At 42.8% G+C, this 26,585-nt stretch overlaps 1 protein-coding gene and 1 pseudogene across 2 annotated transcripts in view; both read left to right on the forward strand.

Moving 5' to 3' along the window:
• The first annotated feature begins 3,340 nt into the window (after nucleotides 1-3,340).
• LOC109867627 (solute carrier family 41 member 2-like) lies at nucleotides 3,341-5,217 on the forward strand (annotated as a pseudogene).
• Nucleotides 5,218-8,530: 3,313 nt separating this feature from the next.
• The window catches only part of LOC109867598 (nuclear transcription factor Y subunit beta), a 39,368-nt gene continuing 21,313 nt past the window's right edge, over nucleotides 8,531-26,585 (forward strand). The window contains exons 1-3 of one of the 2 annotated variants that reach the window (XM_031801354.1): nucleotides 8,531-8,662; nucleotides 14,311-14,404; nucleotides 14,750-14,883. In XM_031801354.1, the coding sequence (XP_031657214.1) occupies nucleotides 14,311-14,404; nucleotides 14,750-14,883 (228 nt within the window). In that variant the 5' untranslated portion in view covers nucleotides 8,531-8,662. Of the gene's footprint in view, nucleotides 9,000-14,310; nucleotides 14,405-14,749; nucleotides 14,884-26,585 lie in introns of both variants that reach the window. The other variant, XM_020456844.2, reaches the window with a different exon arrangement.

Consider the following 26,585-nt stretch of genomic DNA (forward strand, 5'->3'; position numbering starts at 1 on the left):
AGTTACATCTGGAGTTGGAGTGACAGGAGGGTAGCTCTCCAGGAACAGGATTGAAGAACCCTGGTCTAATGCATGTTATGTTGGTGTGTTCAACTGTGGGTGTGTTGTTGTGGCAGCATTGGGAGGTGTTCCAGAGTCACAGAGATCTTCATCCTGGTGCCAGTTGCTGTGGAATAACAGCCTCCACTCTTCTGGGAAGGCTTTCCACTAGACATTGGAACATTGCTGAAGGGACTTGCTTCCATTCAGCCACAAAAGCATTAGTGATGTCGGGCACTGATGTTGGGTGATTAGGCCTGGCTCGCAGTCAGCATTCCAATTCATCCCAAAGGTGTTTGTTTGGGTTGAGGCTGGGGCTCTGTGCAGGCCAGTCAAGTTCTTCCACACCGATCTCGACAAACCATTTCTGTATGGACCTCGCTTTGTGCACAGGGGCATTGTCATGCTGAAACAGAAACATCACCTCATTGTCTGACATAGGTTCATGCATGCCAATTCCTCCCTGCAATAAGGCCCTCTTCACTAGTATCTTAGTGTGAGACTGCAGTTGCTATAGGGAAGGTGCGTCTTTCTACATACCACGTCCTCTCTATCACGGGGGCACGTGTGTATCCATGAATCATTATTACTAATGACTATTTACCATAGTCAAAAGCTTGCATGCTCTTTCTGTCTATGGGACACAGAATATTCAGCAAAGAGACCACAGGATACAACTAAAACTGTAGGTTTCTTCCATATTAGAGACCTTTTGGTTGCTAAATAATTTGATGACTGAAATAAAACCAATGCTTAAAATCTGAGAGACCGACCAGACTCTGTAGAGCTTGTGATCAAGGACAGTCAAATCAATTATTCATGTGGTTTTATATTTTGAATGCTGGTTAGGGAAAGTTGTACAACTGATTGCCTTCAACCGAGATGTGTTTTCCACATATAACCCAAACCCTCTGAATCAGAGGGGTGGGTTAACTGCCTTGCTCAGCAGCAGAACAACAGATTTTTACCTTGTCAGCTCAGGGATTCGATCCAGCAACCTTTCAGTTACTGGCCAAATTCTCTAACCACTAGGCTACCTGCCGCCCCTAGGTTACTTCCTGATTGGTCCAGATACCAGACACATATAAACTCTATTTCAACAATTTCAACGTCACCATCTGTGTTTACAGGTTCTTAATTTTAATTTACCACTGGATATAAGGGGAAGTGAATAATGCCACTATTTCGTGCCCCAGTCTGCTGCTTCTCCCAGCTGGAACCACATTGGTCCAGATACCAGACACATATAAACTCTATTTCAACAATTTCAACGTCACCATCTGTGTTTACAGGTTCTTAATTTTAATTTACCACTGGATATAAGGGGAAGTGAATAATGCCACTGAAGGCTATTTCGTGCCTTCCCCCAGTCTGCTGCTTCTCCCAGCTGGAACCACATTGGTCCAGATACCAGACACATACAGTGCCTTGCGAAAGTATTCTGCCCCCTTGAACTTTGCGACCTTTTGCCACATTTCAGGCTTCAAACGTAAAGATATAAAACTGTATTTTTTTTGTGAAGAATCAACAACAAGTGGGACACAATCATGAAGTGGAACGACATTTATTGGATATTTCAAACTTTTTTAACAAATCAAAAACTGAAAAATTGGGCGTGCAAAATTATTCAGCCCCTTTACTTTCAGTGCAGCAAACTCTCTCCAGAAGTTCAGTGAGGATCTCTGAATGATCCAATGTTGACCTAAATGACTAATGATGATAAATACAATCCACCTGTGTGTAATCAAGTCTCCGTATAAATGCACCTGCACTGTGATAGTCTCAGAGGTCCGTTAAAAGCGCAGAGAGCATCATGAAGAACAAGGAACACACCAGGCAGGTCCGAGATACTGTTGTGAAGAAGTTTAAAGCCGGATTTGGATACAAAAAGATTTCCCAAGCTTTAAACATCCCAAGGAGCACTGCGCAAGCGATAATATTGAAATGGAAGGAGTATCAGACCACTGCAAATCTACCAAGACCTGGCCGTCCCTCTAAACTTTCAGCTCATACAAGGAGAAGACTGATCAGAGATGCAGCCAAGAGGCCCATGATCACTCTGGATGAACTGCAGAGATCTACAGCTGAGGTGGGAGACTCTGTCCATAGGACAACAATCAGTCGTATATTGCACAAATCTGGCCTTTATGGAAGAGTGGCAAGAAGAAAGCCATTTCTTAAAGATATCCATAAAAAGTGTCGTTTAAAGTTTGCCACAAGCCACCTGGGAGACACACCAAACATGTGGAAGAAGGTGCTCTGGTCAGATGAAACCAAAATTGAACTTTTTGGCAACAATGCAAAACGTTATGTTTGGCGTAAAAGCAACACAGCTCATCACCCTGAACACACCATCCCCACTGTCAAACATGGTGGTGGCAGCATCATGGTTTGGGCCTGCTTTTCTTCAGCAGGGACAGGGAAGATGGTTAAAATTGATGGGAAGATGGATGGAGCCAAATACAGGACCATTCTGGAAGAAAACCTGATGGAGTCTGCAAAAGACCTGAGACTGGGACGGAGATTTGTCTTCCAACAAGACAATGATCCAAAACATAAAGCAAAATCTACAATGGAATGGTTCAAAAATAAACATATCCAGGTGTTAGAATGGCCAAGTCAAAGTCCAGACCTGAATCCAATCGAGAATCTGTGGAAAGAACTGAAAACTGCTGTTCACAAATGCTCTCCATCCAACCTCACTGAGCTCGAGCTGTTTTGCAAGGAGGAATGGGAAAAAATGTCAGTCTCTCGATGTGCAAAACTGATAGAGACATACCCCAAGCGACTTACAGCTGTAATCGCAGCAAAAGGTGGCGCTACAAAGTATTAACTTAAGGGGGCTGAATAATTTTGCACGCCCAATTTTTCAGTTTTTGATTTGTTAAAAAAGTTTGAAATATCCAATAAATGTCGTTCCACTTCATGATTGTGTCCCACTTGTTGTTGATTCATCACAAAAAAATACAGTTTTATATCTTTATGTTTGAAGCCTGAAATGTGGCAAAAGTTCGCAAAGTTCAAGGGTGCCGAATACTTTCGCAAGGCACTGTATAAACTCTATTTCAACAATTTCAACGTCACCATCTGTGTTTACAGGTTCTTAATTTTAATTTACCACTGGATATAAGGGGAAGTGAATAATGCCACTATTTCGTCCCCCAGTCTGCTGCTTCTCCCAGCTGGAACCACATTGCTTTCATTTGTGCACCTCTTTGCTCCTCAATTCATGCACCTTGGTTGGAGAGCCATGCAACTCTGAATAGTTGACTGAACCACACTCGACTGTGTCCTCCCAGGGATGATCGTCGTGGGAGTGATCATCGGCTCCAAGAGGATAGGCATCAACCCAGACAATGTGGCCACTCCCACCGCTGCCAGCTTCGGTGACCTCATCACCCTGGCCTGCCTCCCCTTGAGAGGGGCAGTGAGAAAGAGAGAGAGTTTTAGGTCACTAGGGGGCAGTCTGGCCCATTTACTGGAGAGTCATAGCTACATTTATGGCTCTGACACTAGTCTGTCTGGCTATCAACTGTGTTTGTTTAGCAAGTATATCTGCTCCTCTCTGTCTCCACAGAGTATTATCCCTATGTGGCGTACCTGGTGTGTCTGATCTGCCTCTGCCTGACCCATCTGTGGGTGGTCGTCTCCTTCAGAAACCCAGACAGTTGCATCCTACTCTACACAGGCTGGGAACCAATCATCACTGCCATGGTCATCAGCAGGTCTGCTACCCTGTTCCGTGCCCCTGAAGTCCAGTCACAGCATTCGAATCTTGTGAACTTCATGGAAATACCATGCTTCAATATTTTTCCTATCTAATATCGGAGGATACTAGATCGGAACATCGGAGCATCCTGAACACAACTGTATAAGACCCGAGCATGGCGGGAATGATAGTCTACACGCCAGTTATGAATAGTAAGACGGGGAGCTGGGTTTTTAGGAGCACACATTCAGGATCCTTCAAGAAAATGGTACGTCATAATGCATATGATCATTGTGTCTCTCCTCCTCATCTCAATCTAGGTTGTTGGGGGGAACTTGGTTGCCAACTGGTCCAGTCGTATCACCACTGATCTGCAGGCAGGTGCCTGAGGATCGAAGGAGCTGCTACAACCCCTGCAGGACCTTTTGTGGCTCAGGTAATGACACACACATGACCAATCCCTTTAACATGCATGTGAACACAAAATGAATTAAATCTTCTGTTGTCAGTGTATTTTACCTGTCAGTTTAACTATCTATACCTCTCTGACAAGAGCCAATCATCGCTCTGCCCAGGTGCTGCTCCTGTCTAGCACCTTCTTAGCTGCAGCTTTTCTACAGGTAAACCATGAAGCAAGAGAGATCACTTAGGCCAATTCATGTGTCTCAGTAGTCATAAGTGGGTTATTTCCCCTCTGCTCCTTTATTAACACTGATACGGAGTATACCAAACATTAAGAACACCTGCTCTTTCCATGACATAGACTGACCAGGTGAAAGCTACTGTATGAGCCCTTATGGATGTCACTTGTTAAATCCACTCCAAATCAGTGTAGTTGAAGGGGCAAATTATTTTTAAGCCTTTTGAGACATGGAATGTGTATGTGTGCCGTTCAGAGGGTGAATGGGGAAGACAAAAGATTTAAGTGCCTTTGAACAGGGTATGGTAGTAGGTGCCAGGCACACCGGTTTGAGTGTGTCAAGAACTGCAAGGATGCTTGGTTTTTCACGCTCAACGGTTTCCCGTGTGTTTCAAGAATGGTCCACCAGCCAATGGACATCCAGCCAACTTGACACAACTGTGGGAATCATTGGAGTTAATATGCACCTGCATCCCTGTGGAACGCTTTTGACACCTTGTAGAGTCCATACCCCAGCGAACTGAGGCTGTTCTGAGGGCAAAAGGGGGGTGATCTTAATGTTTGGTACAGTCAGTGTATACTATAATAAAGGGCTGACTCACTCTTTTTCCCCCTTCCGTATATCTTCCTGTGTTCTCTTCTCTCAGGTCTTCACTCTGCTGTGTCTTGCTGACCGGATGGTCCATTGCCTGTGGTGGACGGGCAAGGACCCAGACAGTTACTCCATCCCCTATCTCACCGCTTTGGGGATCTATTGGGCACGTCCCCCCTCGCTCTGGCCTTCTTCCTGCTCTGGCTCATAGGGGAGCAGGTTCCCACTGGAGACTGACACCCTGGGTGCTTCATCTTATACTATTCTCCTTTGATTCTGCCTGAGTAAAAGTAGGCACGAAACGTAGAAATGCCTTCAAATTATGTAGGCAACTCCACACACAGTTGAGAAATTCTAAACATTCCCTTTACAAGTCAAATGTTTAATACATTTATTTGAATTTATTCAGACGATTGCTTTGTGGTGTTGGTCCTTCTGTTGGTTGAAATTTGAGACAATATCCACAGGAGAGTGTTATTAATCCGACTTCATAATGCGGTTCTCTGCCATTAACAATCAAGATTTGTTTGCTCGTGCACATGACAAAAGTAACCGAAGTCTGCAGGTGTTTACATGGTTTTTCGCATGTGCCAGGTTATATACATTTAAACGGCAGTACAGGCGCTCTAAAAAGTCAGATAAACAATACTTTTTTGTGGAGATTTTGTCTCTTTGTTTCGACTGGCTGAAGGACCAACTGCACAGACAACTGGTAAAGTTCAAATACTGAACAAAAATATAAACGCAACATACAATGCAAATGTAAAAGATTTTACTGAGTTAGTTCATATAAGGAAATAAGTCAATTTAAATAAATTCATTAGGTCCTAATCTATGGATTTCACGACTGGGAATACAGATGTGCTTCTGGTCACAGGTATCTGTATCTGGAGTGATCACCATTTGCCTCATGCAGTGTGACATCTCCTTTGTATAGAGTTGATCAGGCTGTTGATTGGCTCCGGCGTGGCTTCTTGCCTTCCAGGACCTCTATACCAGACGGTGTCAGAGGAAGGCCCTATAAATTGTCTAAGACTCCTGCTACCCTAGTCATAGACTGTTCTCTCTGCTACCGCACGGCAAGCAGTACTGGAGCACCAAGTCTAGATCCAAGAGGCTTCTAAACAGTTTCTACCCCCAAGCCATAAGACTCTGGAACATCTAATCAAATGGCTACCCAGGCTATTTGCATTGCCCCCCGTTCTACGCTGCTGCTACTCTCTGTTATTATCTATACATAGTCACTTTAATAACTCTACCTACATGTACATATTACATCAAATACATCAACTAACCAGTTATCCCTGTATATAGCCTCACTATTGTTATCTTAAGGAATCATTGCTTTCACCTGGTCAGTCTACTTCATGGAAAAAACAGGCATTCCTAATGTTTTGTTCAAGTGTATATTTGTATTATTTTATAAAATGGCATCTAGTGGTCTTTTTGGGTACTGCAGATTATCACAGGTCTGTAATTATTTCTGGCCCTGTGGCCTTCTCACATGTAAAATATATAAAATAATGAAAGAAGATGATTTTAAAATAAAACATTTATCCTAAATAAAAACCATCAGGGTAGCCTAGTGGTTAGAGCGTTGGACTAGTAACCGAAAGGTTGCAAGTTCATATCCCCGAGCTGACAAGGTACAAATCTGTCGTTCTGCCCCTGAACAGGCAGTTAACCCACTGTTCCTAGGCTGTCATTAATAATAAGAATTTGTTCTTAACTGACTTGCCTAGTTCAAAAAAAAACATTGGTGTTTAATATGAGGCCTCAAGTTTCAGCATGAAATATCCATCTTTTTTTCTTTTTTTACACACTTATTTATTTTACTATGTCTAAATGTCTTTGTTGTAAATGTTTTGGCACCAAACTGGTGGCAGTTGTGAAAAAAAGTGAATAGTTGGAAGAGTTGCAGATATATATATATATATATATATATGACAAAATATATATATATATAAAAAATACCATGTATGTATACATTTCTTAAAAGTGAATAAAGTCTAAATTACAGTACCCTAGTTCTGACAATGTGAGACAATACTATTGCAGTTACTTCCTTCCCTTATGAAAACAGATTGCAGTCAGAGTACAACATACAATGCGGCATAACTGTGGTTATAGTGAAGTATAACTGCTGTCATTCTACATGTACTGTGTCCAAAATATTACAGTCAATCTTTTTTTGTTAAGGGTTATATGTGTGACTTGTTTTGCATTGTTTTGTGAGTTGAGAATGAGTCCAACAAACCGTCTAGTGAATACAAATAAAATATTAAAAAACTTGTTCTGCCTCTGCATCTATATGACGAGTAGCCTAATTTCCAGGTACCAGTAGTAGAAGACAGGTCTGGCCTTAACTTCATGTTGTTTTGCAATTATAATATTGACAAAGTTCCAGTGAAACTTTCTGCTTTTCATCGGCAGGTTTTCTTGTCATGGTCCTTCATTTATAAACACAATTTTTCTCCACACAGATATTATATATGGAATAATCAGGATATATTGTATAAAAATACCTCTCTGTTATTAGAATATTGGTTCAGAAATAATATCCTATTGGTGCCAACTGGTAAATGCAGAGGGTCTTTTACTCAGTTATAAAGAATTCTTATCACTTTACAAGGTCCCTGTAACACCTAAAGATGTTGCAATTGTTTTACATGCCATTCCCTCAGGTGTTGCTTTATCCTTCAGGAACATGTCAAGACCCTCAGAGCCTACCTTCTGTTGACCCTGTGGACTCATCAGTAGGAAAGATTTGTTTCTCTTTTGGTCCATTCAACAACAGAGCGATACGATCCTTGTTTCAGCAGGATGTTGTATCTATACCTCATGCCTTATTGGAATGGATTTATTGATAATATCTGTTGGAAAAAAGTTTGGATGTTGCCACACACATACCTACTTGTTAACAAAATTAAGGACGTTTCCTTTAAAATTATTCATAAATATTATCCTGCCAAACACTATATGAAGAAGTTTAAGGAAAACATCAACTCAAATTGCTCCTTTTGTAATGACCACCCAGAAACAGTTGTGCATCTTTTTTGGCATTGTATGCATGTAAGAAAACTGTGGCAAGACATCAGTAGGTTTATAATTTAACACATTTATGAAGATTTACACTATTGTGGAGAGATGTACTGTTTGGATTCTTTACATACAATAGAAATAAGCGGAATCATTTTTATGTAATTAATTTCATTATTCTTTTGGCCAAATTTCATATACACAAATGTAAATGTATAAACAGAAAACCACATTTTCTTACCCTACAAAAAGAAATTGAACTGTATTTTAAGACGGTTAAATGCTCTACTAACAAAAAAGCTGTTAGAATTGTCAGTATATGCATGTCCCTTAAGGTCCTTGTGTAATTGCAATGTGATATTGTACCCCCTAGCCCCGCCCCCAGCTCGATTGTCTATTGTTTGTAATCTATGTATGCTTGTGGTCCCTCATGTGCTTTATGTATTGATTTGTTTTGTTTTTTTAAAGCAAAAAAGGTAGAAGACAGGTCTATTGGACAGTGAAAACATTGCTCCCCTAGCGGCAGAGTGAGATAGAGATTTTGGGACGCAGAGCTTCGCGCTGGGACTGGTTCTCTCGCAGCCATTTTCTGTCCAACCACACGGCCGTTTAGAGAAGCTAACCAACCAGGGCTGTATCGGAGGTTTGTGGCTGGCTCCGGCCAATGATTGCTATCCGATTTCGCTTTACCTCGAATCGAAATCTCCGCATTTGACTGTTTCTTTTTATTTGATGGTAGTGTGAATGGGAATTAGCAGCGGGAAAGTAGAAATTAAGACTGCGAGTTGTTAAATTACAGGACTCGCTAGTAAATGGTTTCTCACGCACAGGCCCTCCAAACAAAGACTAGCTCAGACAATTCCTAAAATCATCTGTCAAATGTAGCTATGGTAATTGGCTATGTTAGGCATGGTGGTCGAACAGGTGAAGTCGACGGGACATCTTGAATATTGTTTAAACATGAAGAATTTTTCCAAATCGTGAGTTACTAATCGATTTACCAATGGCCATTAAATGGTGCGCTTTTTGATTTAGTATGAATGTGAGTTGGCTAGTACGAGCTAACATTAACGTTAGCTCTCTTTCCCATCTAGCTAGCGCATCTTGTTATCATAGCTAGCTAACGTTAGCTAGGTATCTAATGTTATCTTAGGTCGAAATGCTAACTGTTCTGTATCCGCGTATTTACCTCGACCTCAATGCCGTCTCTGGGTTTTTGGCAAGTTCGCTTCGTCGACATAAGCCAGTTAACGTTATACTCGCTACTACTAGCCAACCAGTTAGCCATTGTATTTCCCCTCTGGCTAGTTGTCAGTCAACGCGGGAACAAAGAGAATGTTGCAGAGCTCTGGAAAAACTAGCTGGGTAGTAAAAGCGGCTTATAGATTCATGACCATCCATGCCTGAACTAGTAACAAATCGTAGTTTTATGCAACTGTATGTTAGATTCTCCATTCCATGCTAATGTGAATGTACTCTGTTTTAGCCGCGACTAGACAGCGGTGCTCACAGATGGAATGAGACCGGATATTTCACCGGATGTATAAATGTGAAGCATCTGCTTGGTGTTTCCACTCCAATAACGGGGGATATGGCCGGTGTTGTGCCGAAAATCACCACCCTACCAGAACCCCCCCCCCCTTCTAATTTTCTTAATTTTGTGGCTAGAGTCAAATACTTTATATATAGAACAAACTTCACGTTAGGAAAGGCAACCGAAATTAATAATGAATGTACGTGTGTTATATTAAACAGGGAGTGAAATGTTGGCAAGCAATAAATGGCTGAATTATTATCCTAGTCGAGTAAGGCATGGGAGAGATGACACATTTGGGCAAAGAGATTTAATGATAGACCAATCAGTAGCCGATTTAGGTTGGAGCGACATGGGCAGCTGCCGAGGGTGGCAATTTACCGGGCCCCACCCGCACATGGGCGCCCCCGGGTGTGGGTGCGCGCTGAAGGGGGTGGGGTTCGCCCAGGGCGCCATACAAGCTAGAACCACCACATAAACTTTAAACAAATAGCCAAACTAAAAACTGCATGCAAAAAATGCTTTCTGCTACTAAGATCAGTGAAATGTGGGATAAACTGACAACGGAGTGAAGAGCAGAAATCTCAACTAGCAATCAAGTCGCAGCATTGAAGAACGTGAAAGGGGAGAATTCTGGCAAGGGGGAGATTTTCGGCACAACACCGGCAGATTCTGCTAATGTTCTAATCGATTAAACATTCGATCTCAATACAGTTTCCTTAACGCAACTAAAATATGTTACTTACAGAGTGAACTACGTTTTGTAGACTTTACCCCTTTTCAAAGATTTAAAAAGTTGCGTTGTTTGAATTGCAAAGGCAAATTGAGTTATTTCACATGCATTCCCGAAGGGAAATATGCAAATGTTCGCTAGAATGCGCCAATAGGATCTCGCTAGTTCGTGCTTGACTCTGCCCACCTTGCTTGTTCTGTCCACTGACTGTCCATTTCAAACGACAGGCTGTGGTCTATCTTGGTATAATTATACCAATCTTTGGCTACAACAACCTATGCTTTCTTTGGTATCATTGCGTTCGCACATTTTGTTTGTGCATGCAGCCACCTACTGTGCTGTAGTGTATGTTCAATCACGTTACATTTGTGATATAAAAAGGAAGGGGGATTAAAAATCCAATACCCCATTCCAGCGCTATGCAAACAGCCTGGGAGGAGGAGACACCACCACTCAACGCACCCTGTAACTCTTCTGAAGTCAAATCTCATAAACAGTACCAGTCAAAAGTTTGGACACACCTACTCATTCTCAGGGTTTTTCTTTATTAAAAAAATATATTTTCAACATTGTAGAATAATAAAGACATCAAAGCTATGAAATAACACATGGAATCATGTGGTAACCAAAAAAGTGTTAAACAAATCAAAATATATTTTATATTTGAGATTCTTCAAAGTAGCCACCATTTGCCTTGATGACAGCTTTGCACACTCTTAGCATTCTCTCAACCAGCTTCATGAGGAATGCTTTTCCAACCACCTTGAAGGAGTTCCCACATATGCTGAGCACTTGTTGACTGCTTTTCCTTCACTTTGTGGTCTAACACATCCCAAACCATCTCAATTGGGTTGAGGTTGAGGGATTATGGAGGCCAAGTCATCTGATGCAGCGCTCCATCATTCCTTGGTCAAATAGCCTTTACACAGCTGGAAGGTTTGTTGGGTCATTGTCCTGTTGAAAAACAAATTATAGTCCCAGTAAGCGCAAACCAGCTGGGATGGTGTATCACTGGAGAATGCTGTGATATTCATGCTGGTTAAGTGTGCCTTGAATTCTAAATAAATGACTGAACGTGTCACCAGCAAAGCACCATCACACCACCTCCTCCATGCTTCACGGTGGGAACCACACATCTGTTCAGAGATCATCTGTTCATCTATTCTACTTCTCACAAAGACATGGCAGTTGGAACCAAAAATCTCAAATCTGGACTCATCAGACCAAAGGACAGATTTCCACCGGTCTAAGGTCCATTCATCGTGTTCCTTGGCCCAAGCAAGTGGTGTCCTTTTTAATAGTGGTATCTTTGCACCAATTTGACCATGAAGGCCTGATTCACGCAGTCTCTTCTGAACAGTTGATGTTGAGATGTGACTGTTACTTGAACACTGAAGCATTTATTTGGGCTGTGATTTCTGAGGCTGGTAACTCGAATGAACTTATCCTCTGCAGCAGAGGTAACTCTGGGTCTTCCTTTCCTGTGGCAGTACTCATGAGCCAGTTTCATCATAGCACTTGATGTTTTTTGCAACTGCACTTGAAGAAACGTTCTTGACATTTTCCGTATTGACTGAACTTCGTTTTAATGTAATGATGGACTGTCATTTTTCTTTTCTTATTTGAGCTGTTCTTGCCATAATATGTACTTGGTCTTTTACCAAATAGGGCTATGTTCTGTATACCACCCCTATCTTGTTACAACAGAACTGATTGGCTCAAACACATTAAGAAGGAAAGAAATTCCACTAACTTTTAACAAGGCACACCTGGTAATTGAAATGCATTCCAGGTGACTACCTCATGAAGCTGGTTGAGAGAATGCCACGAGGGTGCAAAGCTTTCAAGGCAAAGGGTGGCTACTTTGAAGAATCTCAAATATAAAATAATTTTTTTATTTAACACTTTTGGTTACTACATGATGTACTACTATATGTGTTATTTCATAGTTTTGATGTCTTCACTATTATTCTACAATGTAGAAAATAGTAAAAAATAAAGAACAACCCATGATGTGGTGTTTAGTTGGTGTTTCCTAACTTTTGACTGGTACTGTACCTAATACTTATCTGCAGCTGCCACCACCTCTATTTTCTGTGATATAAGTTCCATTGCTGCGGTACAATTGATAAACCATTGCTATGAACGATAAGAAGCCAATCTTACTGAAGAATAAATCACTCGTTGGCCTATCCCTTTGTGCTGGCACAAATCTACTTGCACCCTTGACCCATCCTTTAATTTCTTCACTGCCTCAGCATACGACACCTTCTACACTACTCTGACCACCTCAACCTATCTGTCTCGCACCGGACACATCCGATCCCCAGCCTCATGGGCACCCCCTACAGTTGACACACAACTTCATCCACCGAAAAGACACAATCCTCTATCCCATGCCTTCCTGCACACTCCCCACATTTTGGAAACTCCCTCCCACAAACTGCTGCTACATGACCATAAACGTTGCACCTGAAACAGCTCAGTAGATTCGGCACAAAAGCTCTAACAGGATAACAGATATCCTAACATGACTTTGTCAGGTAGAGACTCTGACACCTCATAAGGACTGCCAGTGGCTCCTCTGTTTCACCACCCTCCCCACCGGGTTTGCGTGGCACCAAACAGCGCGGGCATCGCACCAAACAGTGGGCAAATTCCAAGGATCTTGTACTTCAATTGCTCCACCTTCACACTTAACACTACCCCAGATTCAAATCCAACCTCTGCTTTCTTCATCTTTTTTATGCCTCCATTCCTCCTCAGAAATTCATGTTTCTGTTTCCATGCCCCAATATTCCTGATCTTGTTCCATGATTCCCATGTAGCACCATTTTGCTCAAGACCACTTGTTTCATGCCAGCTAGCAACCGCAAGATGTCCTCTTCGTCTGAAAAAAAATGCTTCCCAGGCGACTAACGTGCTTTCAGTTTTTGATTGGCTATTTGGATAGTTCATCCAGCCAGTGATTGGTTAATGTAGCTAAAACAGAAACCGTTTAGAATACACAGTCAACCCATATTGTTGTAGTCCCTAATCCATTCATGGGAAATATCTGCAGACTGCGTTTTCTACATGCTGCGCCCACTACGTGTCACTTACTACATGTCACGCCCACTGCTATTGAGGCTGTTATCTAGCTAGGACACTTGCACACACTGTCCTTTGCCGCAGTTATTTTAACATTACGACGAGGGTAATCACAACCCGGTAGTGCCACGCGGGAGTTGAGTTGTCAACATTAGCTAGTTACTTCCCCCATCGTAACGTTAACAGAACTGCGGGAAAGCAGTGCTTAGCAGGTGGGGGCGAAAGACACTGTACCGGTGTCCCCTAGCCTCGCTAGCTAGAAGCTTCCTTTGGTGTTAATTTTTTGGGGTGGTTGGCATTGGTGCATTACTGCAAGCTACTGTGCTGGAGTGTGGCCCAGAGACAGAGCTAGCAGCCTCAATGGCAGTGGACACGGCATGTGTCGTGGAAATATTCAGTCAATAATATTTCTCAAATACCAGAGCCAGTGAGTTCAAATGGACTTTATTACAAAGTAACACAAGCCGAGCTGGTTCATGAAGCAACTGCCTTTCCAGCCTTGGCACACACTTTTTATACAGTTTTCATCCTTACGTCACACACATAGTAACTCCTCTTCATGTTAATGATTCATCCGCTCTGGCATTTAGCCACCATTATCTTCTTGCCTTGCATTAATTTTAGCTTGGTTTCACATTAGGTCATAGATTCCATTGGTGGCGTAACCACAGCGACGGTAAACATTAGGCCATAGCAATGGTTTTAAAATAAACAGACATGCAGACTCCCAAGACAGGTGCATGTCTAATGGTGCCTAATGACCTAGACACACACACACACAGAGTGCACTTATTCTTACTACTCTAAGATGTCACACGTGTACTGAAAAGTTCCCAATACTTGTAGTTAGTGATATATATATATATATATATATATATATATATATATAGTGGGCACTACAAATAACTGAGTTATAACTTCTGTCTGTTTACAGATGGACGGCGACAGTTCAACCACCGACGCCTCTCAGTTGGGAATGTCAGGGGAGTACATGGCAGGAAGCCACTACGTTCTTCAATCACAGGACGGTAGGTGGTGGAACTCACCTCACAGACTAAGCACCCCTAATCAGCAACACCCTCTTTTCTGACATCCACAATCCCTTGGTCATAATAACTTGGGTGCCCAATGATGCTGGACACAATCAGAGCACCCCTATATAAACATAAAGATGCTGACATGGCACTACCATCTTTCACAATCCCAAAGATGCTTTACAAATAACCAGGCTTACATACTGTATTAATCATAAATTATCAGGCTTGACATGAACCAAGTCGCATGTATATTTTTATCTAGATACAAGTAGAGAAGATTTGTATAGGCACAATGTGGTGTTGAATAGGGATCTAACATGCCCCTCTCCCTGACAGATGATGGGGATGAGAGCCTGCATGACCATGAGGAAGGCAACGGCAGCAAGGAAAACTTCCGTGAGCAGGACATCTACCTCCCCATCGCTAACGTGGCTCGCATCATGAAGAACGCTGTCCCACAGACAGGAAAGGTATGGATTCAAATCAAATGTTGTTTATCACGTGGCGAATACAGCTGGTGTAGACTTTACAGTGAAATGCTTGCTTACGAACCTTTGCCAACGATGCAGAGGTTACAAAATAAAATAGTAACTAACACAAGGAATAAAATACAGAGGAATGAGGGAAGTACCAGATCAATGTGCAGAGGTACTTGAGGTAGATATGCACATGAAGGCAAGGTAGTGACTAGGTATTCAGATAGATAATAAGAGTCAAATGGAAACAGAGTAGCAGCAGCAAATTATGAGTGTAAAAGTGTGTGTGTGTGTATTTGTATGTTTGTGTTGTGTCTTAGGGTTGGGTGGTATACCGTATTTTACGATATAATGGTATTGATGCACGTCCCGGTGTGGTGGAATATTCTAATCAAGTTTGAGAGACTTTGTCATTTCTTCAAACAATCATCTTTGTCAACCTCTAGTGACTCCCCATCCCGGGTCCGGGAGCATAATAGTTAGATGGCCAATGTTCCTTTTCCCCAAAAATATAATTTTTGTAGGCGAAATAGCTCCGGTTGTTCTTCACGTTTGGCTGAGAAATCGCCCGGAAATTGCAGTCACGAAAACACCAAAAAATATTCCAAATTAGCTCCATAATATCGACAGAAACATGGCAAACATTGTTTATAATCAATCCTTAAGGTGTTTTTCAAATATCTATTCGATAATATATCCACCGGGACAATTGTTTTTTCAGTAGGACCGATTGGAATAATGGCTACCTCTGTATTTTACGCGAGAATCACTCTGGGAGCCATCAGGTGACCAGTTGCGCAATGTAGCCGCTTACGGGTATTCTTCAACATAAATGCGTAAAACTCACAATGCTGTAGACACCTTGGGAAATACGGAGAAAAAGTAATCTGGTTGATAGCCCATTCACTGCTCAATAGGGACGCATTGGAACGCAGAGCTTTCAAAAGATGAGTCACTTCCGGATTGGATTTTTCTCAGGCTTTCGCCTGCAACATCAGTTCTGTTATACTCACAGACAATATTTTTACACTTTTGTAAACTTTAGAGTGTTTTCTATCCTAAGCTGTCAATTATATGCAATTCTAGCATCTTGTCCTGACAAAATATCCCATTTACTACGGGAACGTTATTTTTCCAAAAATGAAAATACTGCCCCCTAGTCACAAGGTTAAATATCGATTAATTATTGCAATAATGAAGCTGTTTACCCCACACTAAAATGTGTTGCAGAGGCTTAACCTTTACAGAAATGCCTTTGTTCTTTATATAGTAGACCTAAAAATGCTTAGTCAAGGCTGGTTCCACACCTCCCATGCAGACCAAGGGGCATCATAAGACACTCTGAGTTCATCCTATCATTATCTGCACTGGGGGCTATTGTCTCAACCCCACCTTGGCTTAGTTTTCCAGATGCCAGGATGATTTTGAGACAAAGAAGGATTATGCTCTACTCCCTCAGGCTCAGTCAGACCCCAGGCTCAGTCAGACCCCAGGCTCAGTCAGACCCCAGGCTCAGTCAGACCCCAGGCTCAGTCAGACCCCAGGCTCAGTCAGACCCCAGGCTCAGTCAGACCCCAGGCTCAGTCAGACCCCAGGCTCAGTCAGACCCCAGGCTCAGTCAGACCCCAGGCTCAGTCAGACCCCAGGCTCAGTCAGACCCCAGGCTCAGTCAGACCCCAGGCTCAGTCAGACCCCAGGCTCAGTCAGACCCCAGGCTCAGTCAGACCCCAGGCTCAGTCAGACCCCAGGCTCAGTCAGACCCCAGGCTCAGTCAGACCCCAGGCTCAGTCAGACCCCAGGCTCAGTCAGACCCCAGGCTCAGTCAGACCCCAGGCTCAGTCAGACCCCAGGCTCAGTCAGACCCCAGGCTCAGGCAGACCCCAGGCTCAGGCAGACCCCAGGCTCAGGCAGACCCCAGGCTCAGGCAGACCCCAGGCTCAGTCAGACCCCAGGCTCAGTCAGACCCCAGGCTCAGTCAGACCCCAGGCTCAGTCAGACCCCAGGCTCAGTCAGACCCCAGGCTCAGTCAGACCCCAGGCTCAGTCAGACCCCAGGCTCAGTCAGACCCCAGGCTCAGTCAGACCCCAGGCTCAGTCAGACCCCAGGCTCAGTCAGACCCCAGGCTCAGTCAGACCCCAGGCTCAGTCAGACCCCAGGCTCAGTCAGACCCCAGGCTCAGTCAGACCCCAGGCTCAGTCAGACCCCAGGCTCAGTCAGACCCCAGGCTCAGTCAGACCCCAGGCTCAGTCAGACCCCAGGCTCAGTCAGACCCCAGGCTCAGTCAGACCCCAGGCTCAGTCAGACCCCAGGCTCAGTCAGACCCCAGGCTCAGTCAGACCCCAGGCTCAGTCAGACCCCAGGCTCAGTCAGACCCCAGGCTCAGTCAGACCCCAGGCTCAGTCAGACCCCAGGCTCAGTCAGACCCCAGGCTCAGTCAGACCCCAGGCTCAGGCTCAGTCAGACCCCAGGCTCAGGCTCAGTCAGACCACAGGCTCAGGCTCAGTCAGACCACAGGCTCAGGCTCAGTCAGACCACAGGCTCAGGCTCAGTCAGACCACAGGCTCAGGCTCAGTCAGACCACAGGCTCAGGCTCAGACAGACCACAGGCTCAGTCAGGCTCAGTCTCAGTCAGACCACACAGACACTGATGAGAAAGTTCTAAAAACCCTAAAATATTGCATAAAACAACATTGCATAAACAGTATTACTGCATAAACAGTATTATAACATTATCTTGTAATTTTTCTCACACTAGTTTGGGTTTTTACCTTCCCTTCTATAACGGTATTTGATAGCTGAACATAGGCAGAACAGATGAAACTGGAGCAGCAGCATGACCAGGTGGACTGGGGACAGCAAGGAGTGATCAGGCCAGGTAGTCCTGAGGTATGGTCCTAGGGCTCAGGTCCTCCGAGAGAAGAGAGAGAGAGAATTAGAGGGAGCATACTTAATTTCACACAGGTCACCGGATAAGACCGAAATACTCCAGATATCACAGACTGACTCTAGCTCACAGACACATAAAATTATTGCAGCATAAATACTGGAGGCTGAGACAGGAGGGGTCGGGAGACACTGTGGCCCTGTCCGACGATACCCCCGGACAGGGCCAAACAGGCAGGATTTAACCCCATCCACTTTGCCAAGAACAGCCCCCACACCATGAGAGGGATATCTTCAACCTACTACCCTGAGACAAGGCAGAGTGTAGCCCACAAAGATCTCCCCCATAGCACGAACCCGAGGGGGGCGCCAACCCAGACAGGAAAATCACATCAGTGACTCAACCCACTCAAGTGACGCACCCCTCCTAGGGACGGCATGGAAGAGCACCAGTAAGCCAGTGACCCAGCCCCCATAATAGGGTTAGAGGCAGAGCATCCCAGTGGAGAGAGGGGAACCGGCCAGGCAGAGACGGCAAGGGCGGTTCGTCGCTCCAGTGCCTTTCCGTAAACCTTCACACCCCTGGGCCAGACTATACTCAATCATCGGACCTACTGAAGAGATGAGTCTTCAATAAAGACTTAAAGGTTGAGACCGAGTCTGCATCTCTCACATGGATAGGCAGACCATTCCATAAAAATGGAGCTCTATAGGAGAAAGACCCTGCCTCCAGCTGTTTGCTTAGAAATTCTAAGGACTGTAAGGAGGCCTGCGTCTTGTGACCGTAGCGTACGTGTAGGTATGTACGGCAGGACCAAATCAGAAGAAGGGTAGGAGCAAGCCCATGTAGCCTTAACAGGAAGCCAGTGTAGAGCGGCTAGCACTGGAGTAATATGATCACATTTTTGGGTTATAATCAAGATTCTAGCTGCCGTGTTTAGCACTAACTGAAGTTTTAGTGCTTTATCCAGGTAGCAGGAAAGTAGAGCATTTGCAGTAGTCTAATCTAGAAGTGACAAAAGCATGGTAAAGTTTTTCTGCATCATTTTTGGACATAAAGTTTCTGATTTTTGCAATGTTACGAAGATGTAAACGCTGTCCTTGAAACATTCTTGATATGTTTGTCAAAAGAGAGATCAGGGTCCAGAGTAACGCTGAGGTCCTTCACAGTTCTATTTGAGATGACTGTACAACCATCAATTAATTGTCAGATCCAACAGAAGATCGCTTTGTTTCTTGGGACCAAGAACTAGCATTTCTGTTTTGTTTAAAAGTAAAACATTTGCCGCCATCCACTCCCTTATGTCTGAAACAGTCTTCCAGGGAGGGCAATTTTGGGGCTTCACCATGTTTCATTGAAATGTAAAGCTGTGTATCATGCGCATAACAGTGAATGTTGACATTATGTTTCCGAATGACATCACCAAGAGGTAAAATATATAGTGAAAACAATAGTGGTCCTAAAACGGAGCCTTGAGGAAAACCAACATTTACAGTTGATTTGTCAGAGGACAAACCATTCACAGAGACAAACTGATATCTTTCCGACAGATAAGATCTAAACCAGGCCAGAACTTGTCCGTGTGGATCAATATGTGTTTCCAATCCCTCCAAAAGAATGCTGATCGATGGCATCAAAAGCAGCACTAAAGTCTAGGAGCACTAGGACAAATGCTGAGCCTTGGTCTGACGCCATTACATGGTCATTTACCACCTTCACAAGTGCAGTCACAGTGCTATGATGGGGTCTAAAACCAGACTGAAGCATTTTGTTTCCATTGTTTGTCTTCGGTAAGGTAGTGAGTTGCTGCACAACAGCTTTTTCAAAAAAAATTGAGAGGAATGGGAGACTCGATTATAGGCCGATAGTTTTTATAAGGTTTTGCTTTTCGAGAGTCTTTATTACTGCCACTCTTAGTAAGTTTGGTACACATCCGGTGGATAGTGTTGGATTCGGGGTAAACTTTGAACATTGACATACTGGAGACATAATAGATCAGAAGCATAGTATATTAAGGAGTGTAAGACTGGTTTATACATAAGAAGTTAATGGTTCTCTGTAGAAAGACCAATGGCTTTGGAATGTGTTGGTTGGACGGGAGGAAGTCACGATTGCAATAGGGCAAGTGGTTGGACATCTGTGGATTAGGTTGAGGTCAGGAGGTCAGGTCAGATCCCCTGAAGGGAGAAATTATGGTTCATTACCCTCTTCCTGTCGAACCATAAATTGTAAGGATTGGAGAGAGGGAGGAGTTCCTAAATGGGAGTATATATATATATATATATTTGTGATGGTGGAAACATGCCTTTTGTCTGAATACAGCTGTGTCGACCATTTGGGAATTATTAAACTTGGCTTCTCTAGTGTCCGTGAGTTATTTACTCTGAAAAATGAGAAACTAACAATAGGGAGACGTTTATTATATTCAACATAGGCGGGCTAAGCACAGGAAGCAGCTCTTTCAGTAGTTTAGTTGGAATAGGGTCCAGTATGCAGCTTGAAGGTTTAGACTATTTTCATCAATGTGACAAGAGATAATAGTACTAAAACACTTGAGTGTCTCCTTTGATCCGAGGTCCTGGCAGAGTTGTGCAGACTCAGGACAACTGAGGTTTGGAGGAATACGCAGATTTAAAGAGGAGTCCGTAATTTGCTTTCTAATCATCATAATCTTTTCGTCAAAGAAGTTTATGAATTTATCACTGCTGAAGTGAAAGTCATCCTCTCTTGGGAAATGGTGCTTAATAGTTAGCTTTGCGACAGTATCAAAAATACATTTTGGTTTGTTCTTATTCCTCTCAATGAAGTTGAAAAAAAAATAGGATGATCGAAAAGCAGTGAGGGCTTTTCGATCTTTCCAAGCCAGTCGGAAGACTTCCAGTTTGGTGGAGCACCATTTCCGTTCCAATTTTCTGGAAGCTTGCTTCAGGGCTTGGGTATTTTCTGTATACCAGGGAGCTTGTTTCTTATGACAAATGTTTTTTGTTTTTAGGGGTGTGACTGCGTCTAGTGTATTATGCAAGGTTAAATTGAGTTCCTCTGTTTTTTGTACTCTGACGTCCTTGGGTAGGTGGAGGGAGTCTGGAAGGGCATCTAGGAATTTATAGCGCAGCTTTTGATGATTCTTGGTTGGGGTCTGAGCAGATTATTTGTTTCGATTGAGATCATTAAGATCCACAACATTTACAGTGCCTTGCGAAAGTATTCGGCCCCCTTGAACTTTGCGACCTTTTGCCACATTTCAGGCTTCAAACATAAAGATATAAAACTGTATTTTTTTGTGAAGAATCAACAACAAGTGGAACACAATCATGACGAGGAACGACATTTATTAGATATTTCAAACTTTTTTAACAAATCAAAAACTGAAAAATTGGGCGTGCAAAATTATTCAGCCCCCTTAAGTTAATACTTTGTAGCGCCACCTTTTGCTGCGATTACAGCTGTAAGTCGCTTGGGGTATGTCTCTATCAGTTTTGCACATCGAGAGACTGAAATTTTTTCCCATTCCTCCTTGCAAAACAGCTCGAGCACAGTGAGGTTGGATGGAGAGCATTTGTGAACAGCAGTTTTCAGTTCTTTCCACAGATTCTCGATTGGATTCAGGTCTGGACATTGACTTGGCCATTCTAACACCTGGATATGTTTATTTTTGAACCATTCCATTGTAGATTTTGCTTTATGTTTTGGATCATTGTCTTGTTGGAAGACAAATCTCCATCCCAGTCTCAGGTCTTTTGCAGACTCCATCAGGTTTTCTTCCAGAATGGTCCTGTATTTGGCTCCATCCATCTTCCCATCAATTTTAACCATCTTCCCTGTCCCTGCTGAAGAAAAGCAGGCCCAAACCATGATGCTGCCACCACCATGTTTGACAGTGGGGATGGTGTGTTCAGGGTGATGAACTGTGTTGCTTTTACGCCAAACATAACGTTTTGCATTGTTACCAAAAAGTTCAATTTTGGTTTCATCTGACCAGAGCACCTTCTTCCACATGTTTGGTGTGTCTCCCAGGTGGCTTGTGGCAAACTTTAAATGACACTTTTTATGGATATCTTTAAGAAATGGCTTTCTTCTTGCCACTCTTCCATAAAGGCCAGATTTGTGCAATATACGACTGATTGTTGTCCTATGGACAGTGTCTCCCACCTCAGCTGTAGATCTCTGCAGTTCATCCAGAGTGATCATGGGCCTCTTGGCTGCATCTCTGATCAGTCTTCTCCTTGTATGAGCTGAAAGTTTAGAGGGACGACCAGGTCTTGGTAGATTTGCAGTGGTCTGATACTCCTTCCATTTCAATATTATCGCTTGCACAGTGCTCCTTGGGATGTTTAAAGCTTGGGAAATCTTTTTGTATCCAAATCCGGCTTTAAACTTCTTCCCAACAGTATCTCGGACCTGCCTGGTGTGTTCCTTGTTCTTCATGATGCGCTTTTAACGGACCTCTGAGACTATCACAGTGCAGGTGCATTTATACGGAGACTTGATTACACACAGGTGGATTGTATTTATCATCATTAGTCATTTAGGTCAACATTGGATCATTCAGAGATCCTCACTGAACTTCTGGAGAGAGTTTGCTGCACTGAAATTAAAGGGGCTGAATAATTTTGCACGCCCAATTTTTCAGTTTTTGATTTGTAAAAAAAGTTTGAAATATCCAATAAATGTCGTTCCACTTCATGATTGTGTCCCACTTGTTGTTGATTCTTCACAAAAAAATACAGTTTTATATCTTTGTTTGAAGCCTGAAATGTGGCAAAAGGTCGCAAAGTTCAAGGGGGCCGAATACTTTCGCAAGGCACTGTATTCCACAGGACAAAACTTGGTCCAGATTATGATTGTGGCAGTGAGTAGGTCTGGAGACATGTTGGACAAAACCCACTAAGTCGATGATGGCTCTGAAAGCCTTATGGAGTGGGCCTGTGGAATTTTCCATGTGAATATTAAAGTCACCAAAAATGTGAATATTATCTGCCATGAGGGATCTAACATTAAGTAGCCCTATTTTGAGATGTGAGATATCACAATCGCTTTCAATAATGGAATGGAGGAGGTCTTTTTTCCAGTGAGATTGCTAAGGCGAACACCGCCATGTTTTGCCCAGCCTAGATTGAGGCACAGACACGGTCTCAATGGGGATAGCTGAGCTGACTACACTGACTATGCTAGTGGCAGACTCCACTAAGCTGGCAGGGTGGCTAACAGCCTGCTGCCTAAACAGCCTGCTGCCTGGCCTGCACCCCATCTCATTGTGGAGCTAGAGGAGTTCGAGCCCTGTCTATGTTCATAGATAAGATGAGAGCACCCCTCCAGGTAGGATGGAGTCCGTCACTCCTCATCAGGCCAGGCTTGGTCCTGTTTGTGGGAAAGGGCCAATTATCTCCAAGTTGTAGATAATGTCTAATGTCTACAAGTTGTGTCTGTAAATGCCGATAACGTATTGGAAGGAACAATAGTGTATGTGTGTAATAGAATGTGTGCAATAGAACCTGACCTCCGCCCACATTCCTCCTTCCTCCCTAATCCATGGCTATCCAACCTTATCAGTGACTGAAACCAGACTGTTATCCTTTGGCCCTCTCCATAGGATCCATGAGATTTAACAATTACATTATAGATTTAAAGTAGTTAAAGTAACATGAATAAGTATATATTTCAAGCTAGAAACTTTTATTATTCAAAAACATAAAATACCACCATACATTTTTTTTTGTGAAATGATATTTTTGCCATATCGCCCTATTGTGTGTGTGTGTGTGTGTGTGTGTGTGTTACAGTGCCTTCGGGAAAGTATTCATATACCCTTTGACTATTTCCACATTTTGTTACGTTACAGCTTTATTCTAAAATGGATTAAAATAATGTTTTCCTCATCAATCTATACACAATACCCCATAATGACAAAGCGAAAACAGTTATTTTTTGTGTGTTCATTTTTGTTTTGTTATTTAAAATATCGTATTTACATAAGTATTCAGACCCTTTGCTATGAGACTCGAAATTGAGATCAGGTGCAACCTGTTTCCATTGATCATCATTGAGATGTTTCTACAACTTCATTTGAGTCCACCTGTGGTAAATTCAATTGATTGGACATGATTTGGAAAAGAACACACCTGTTTATATAAGGTCCCACAGCTGAACACACCTATCTATTTGAGGTCTCACAGTTGACAGTGCATGTCAGAGCAAAAACCAAGCCATGAGGTCGAATAAATTGTCTGTAGAGCTCCAAGACAGGATTGTGTTGAAGCACAGATCTGGGGAAGGGTACCTAAACATTTCTGCAGCATTGAAAGTGTTGTGGAAATTCAGTACTGAGAGAGATTTGGTATTTTCTTCAAAAAATTTATTTATTTAATGTCGATTAATTGTTGCAATAATGAGGCTGCCCCCCCCCTTGAGTGTTAAGTAAGTAACCTAACCAAGTAACCTAACCTCAACCCTCCTTATGCAGACCAGGGAGCATCATAAACCACTCTGGCTTCATCTTGTCGTTATCTGCAAGTGGGTCTTAACCCCAACCTGGCTTAGTTTCCCAGATGAGGGTTTTGAGACGATGAGTGATTGTTCTACTCCTAAGCTATCCCTTAGTAAAACACATTGTCTCTGTAATGCTATAATAATAATAATAATAATAATCTTTAACCCATTTGTTCGCCCAATCTCCAGTGACCCTACGCCCAGATTAGCTGCAGGGAACTAGAGTGGAGCCCATGAAAACACAGACACTAATGGGACAGAAATGTCTTATTATTAGTGAAATATTAATTGTTAACCATTAATATCAAATAAACCAGGTACATATGTACTTTTTCTATCACAGATGTCCCTAAGAACACAGAGCTGACAGAGCTTGAGAAGATCTGCAGAGAAGAATGGGAGAATCTCCTCAAATATAGGTGTGTGAAGCTTATAGCATCATACCCAAGAAGACTCGAGGCTGTAATAGCTGCCAAAGTTCTTCAACAAAGTACTGAGTAAAGCGTCTAAATAGATATGTACAATTTATAAAAAGCTGTTTTTCATTATGGGGTATTGTGTGTTGATTGACGAGGGGGGAAAACTATTTAATGAGGTTTTAGAATAAGGCTTTAACGTAACAAAATGCAGAAAAAGTCCAGGGCTCTGAATACTTTCCGTGTGTGGAAGTAGTGTTTGAATGTGTGAGGGATTTGTGTAGAAGTGACTAGTGTGTGTATATAAAGTCTAGTGAGTGTGCATAGGGTCAGTGCAAGATGGTTTTGGTACCATTATTTGACTGCAGTCTGGCTATTTAGCAGTCGCATGGCTTGGGGGTAGAAGGTGTCTCGGAGCCTGTTGGTCGGAGAGCCAATGCTCCGTTACCGTTTGCCGGACGGTAGCAAAGTGAACAGTCTATGGCTTGGGTGACTGCCGTCTTTGGCAATTGTTCAGGCCTTCCTCTGACACCGCCTGATATAGAGGTTCTGATGGCAGAGAGCTCAGCCCCAGTGATGTACTGGGCTGTCCGCACCACTCTTTGTGGCGCTTGTGGTCATGCTGCCAGTCAAGATTCTCTCTTGGGGACGAGGCACTACCGTGCCCTCTTCGCGACTGACTGGGTGTGTGTGGACCATGTTAAGTCCTTAGTGATGTAAACTGCAAGGAACTGGAAACTCTCGACCCGTTTCAATACAGCCCAGTTGATGTGGATGGGGCGTGCTCTCCCCTCTTTCTCCTATAGTCCACAATCAGCTCCTTGGACTTACTGACGTTGAGGTAGTTGTCTTGGCACCACACTACTAAGTCTCTGACTTCCTTTCCTGTAGGCTGACTCGTCGCTGTCGATGATCAGGCCTACCACCCTCGTGTTGTCAGCAGACTTGATGATGGTGTATGCTTAAAGTAATTTAAAAAAAATGTGATGCACTGATTTTACATTTTTGGCCGATACCGATATCCAATATTTTTCTTGCTCCAAAAAAACGTTACAAATACAGATTAAAAAATAAATAAAATTATATTTATATATATATATATATATTTTTTTTTTACATTTTTGCTGCCATTTAAGCATTGTAGTACAGTTCTATAGTTAAAACACACATGGACGCAGCGGTCTAAGGCATTGCATCTCCGTGCAAGAGGCGTCACTACAGTCACTGGTTCGAATCCAGACTGTATCACATCCGGCCGTGATTGGGAGTCCAATAGGGCAGCACACAATTGGCCCAGGGTCGTCTGTGCCGTCATTGTAAATAAAAATTTGTTCTTAACTTACTTGCCTAGTTAAATATAGGTTACACACCATACTGACAAAAAGTTATTTTGTTGGCATTTACGTATGTCCCCATTACCAGTAAAATACAATCAAAACCTATTTCTTTCACTTACTTGCTGTTTCGTTGTTCATTTGTTCAGTCGTTTCATTCTCAACCAGGATTTCTGTGGAACGGTGTTTGCGTGTCAAAGAAGATACACATCAAATAACACAATCTGTTTCAGTAGCTATAGTTAGCTAACTAACTTTATAGCTAGGTGTCATCTAAAATAACCCTAATTTATAAGACATGTTCTTATTTGATTAATGGTGGTCAGATCCATCTATGTGAAGCTAGCCACAATAAGGATTAGGCACAATAGTGGAATTTGCGGTTAGCCTTCAAAATAAAAGTATGGCATAACTCTACTATTTGTATTAATTTGCATCACTGTCAATGACATATTTTATTTTGAAGGCAAACCGCAAATTCCACTATTGTGCCTAATCCTTATTGTGGCTAGCTTCACAACACATAACCCAGTCCGGTCGAGCCTCACTAGCCAGATGAAGCTAGCTTGCTGCTTA

Source organism: Oncorhynchus kisutch, linkage group LG22 (genome assembly GCF_002021735.2).
Source record: "Oncorhynchus kisutch isolate 150728-3 linkage group LG22, Okis_V2, whole genome shotgun sequence".
NCBI lineage: Eukaryota > Metazoa > Chordata > Actinopteri > Salmoniformes > Salmonidae > Oncorhynchus > Oncorhynchus kisutch.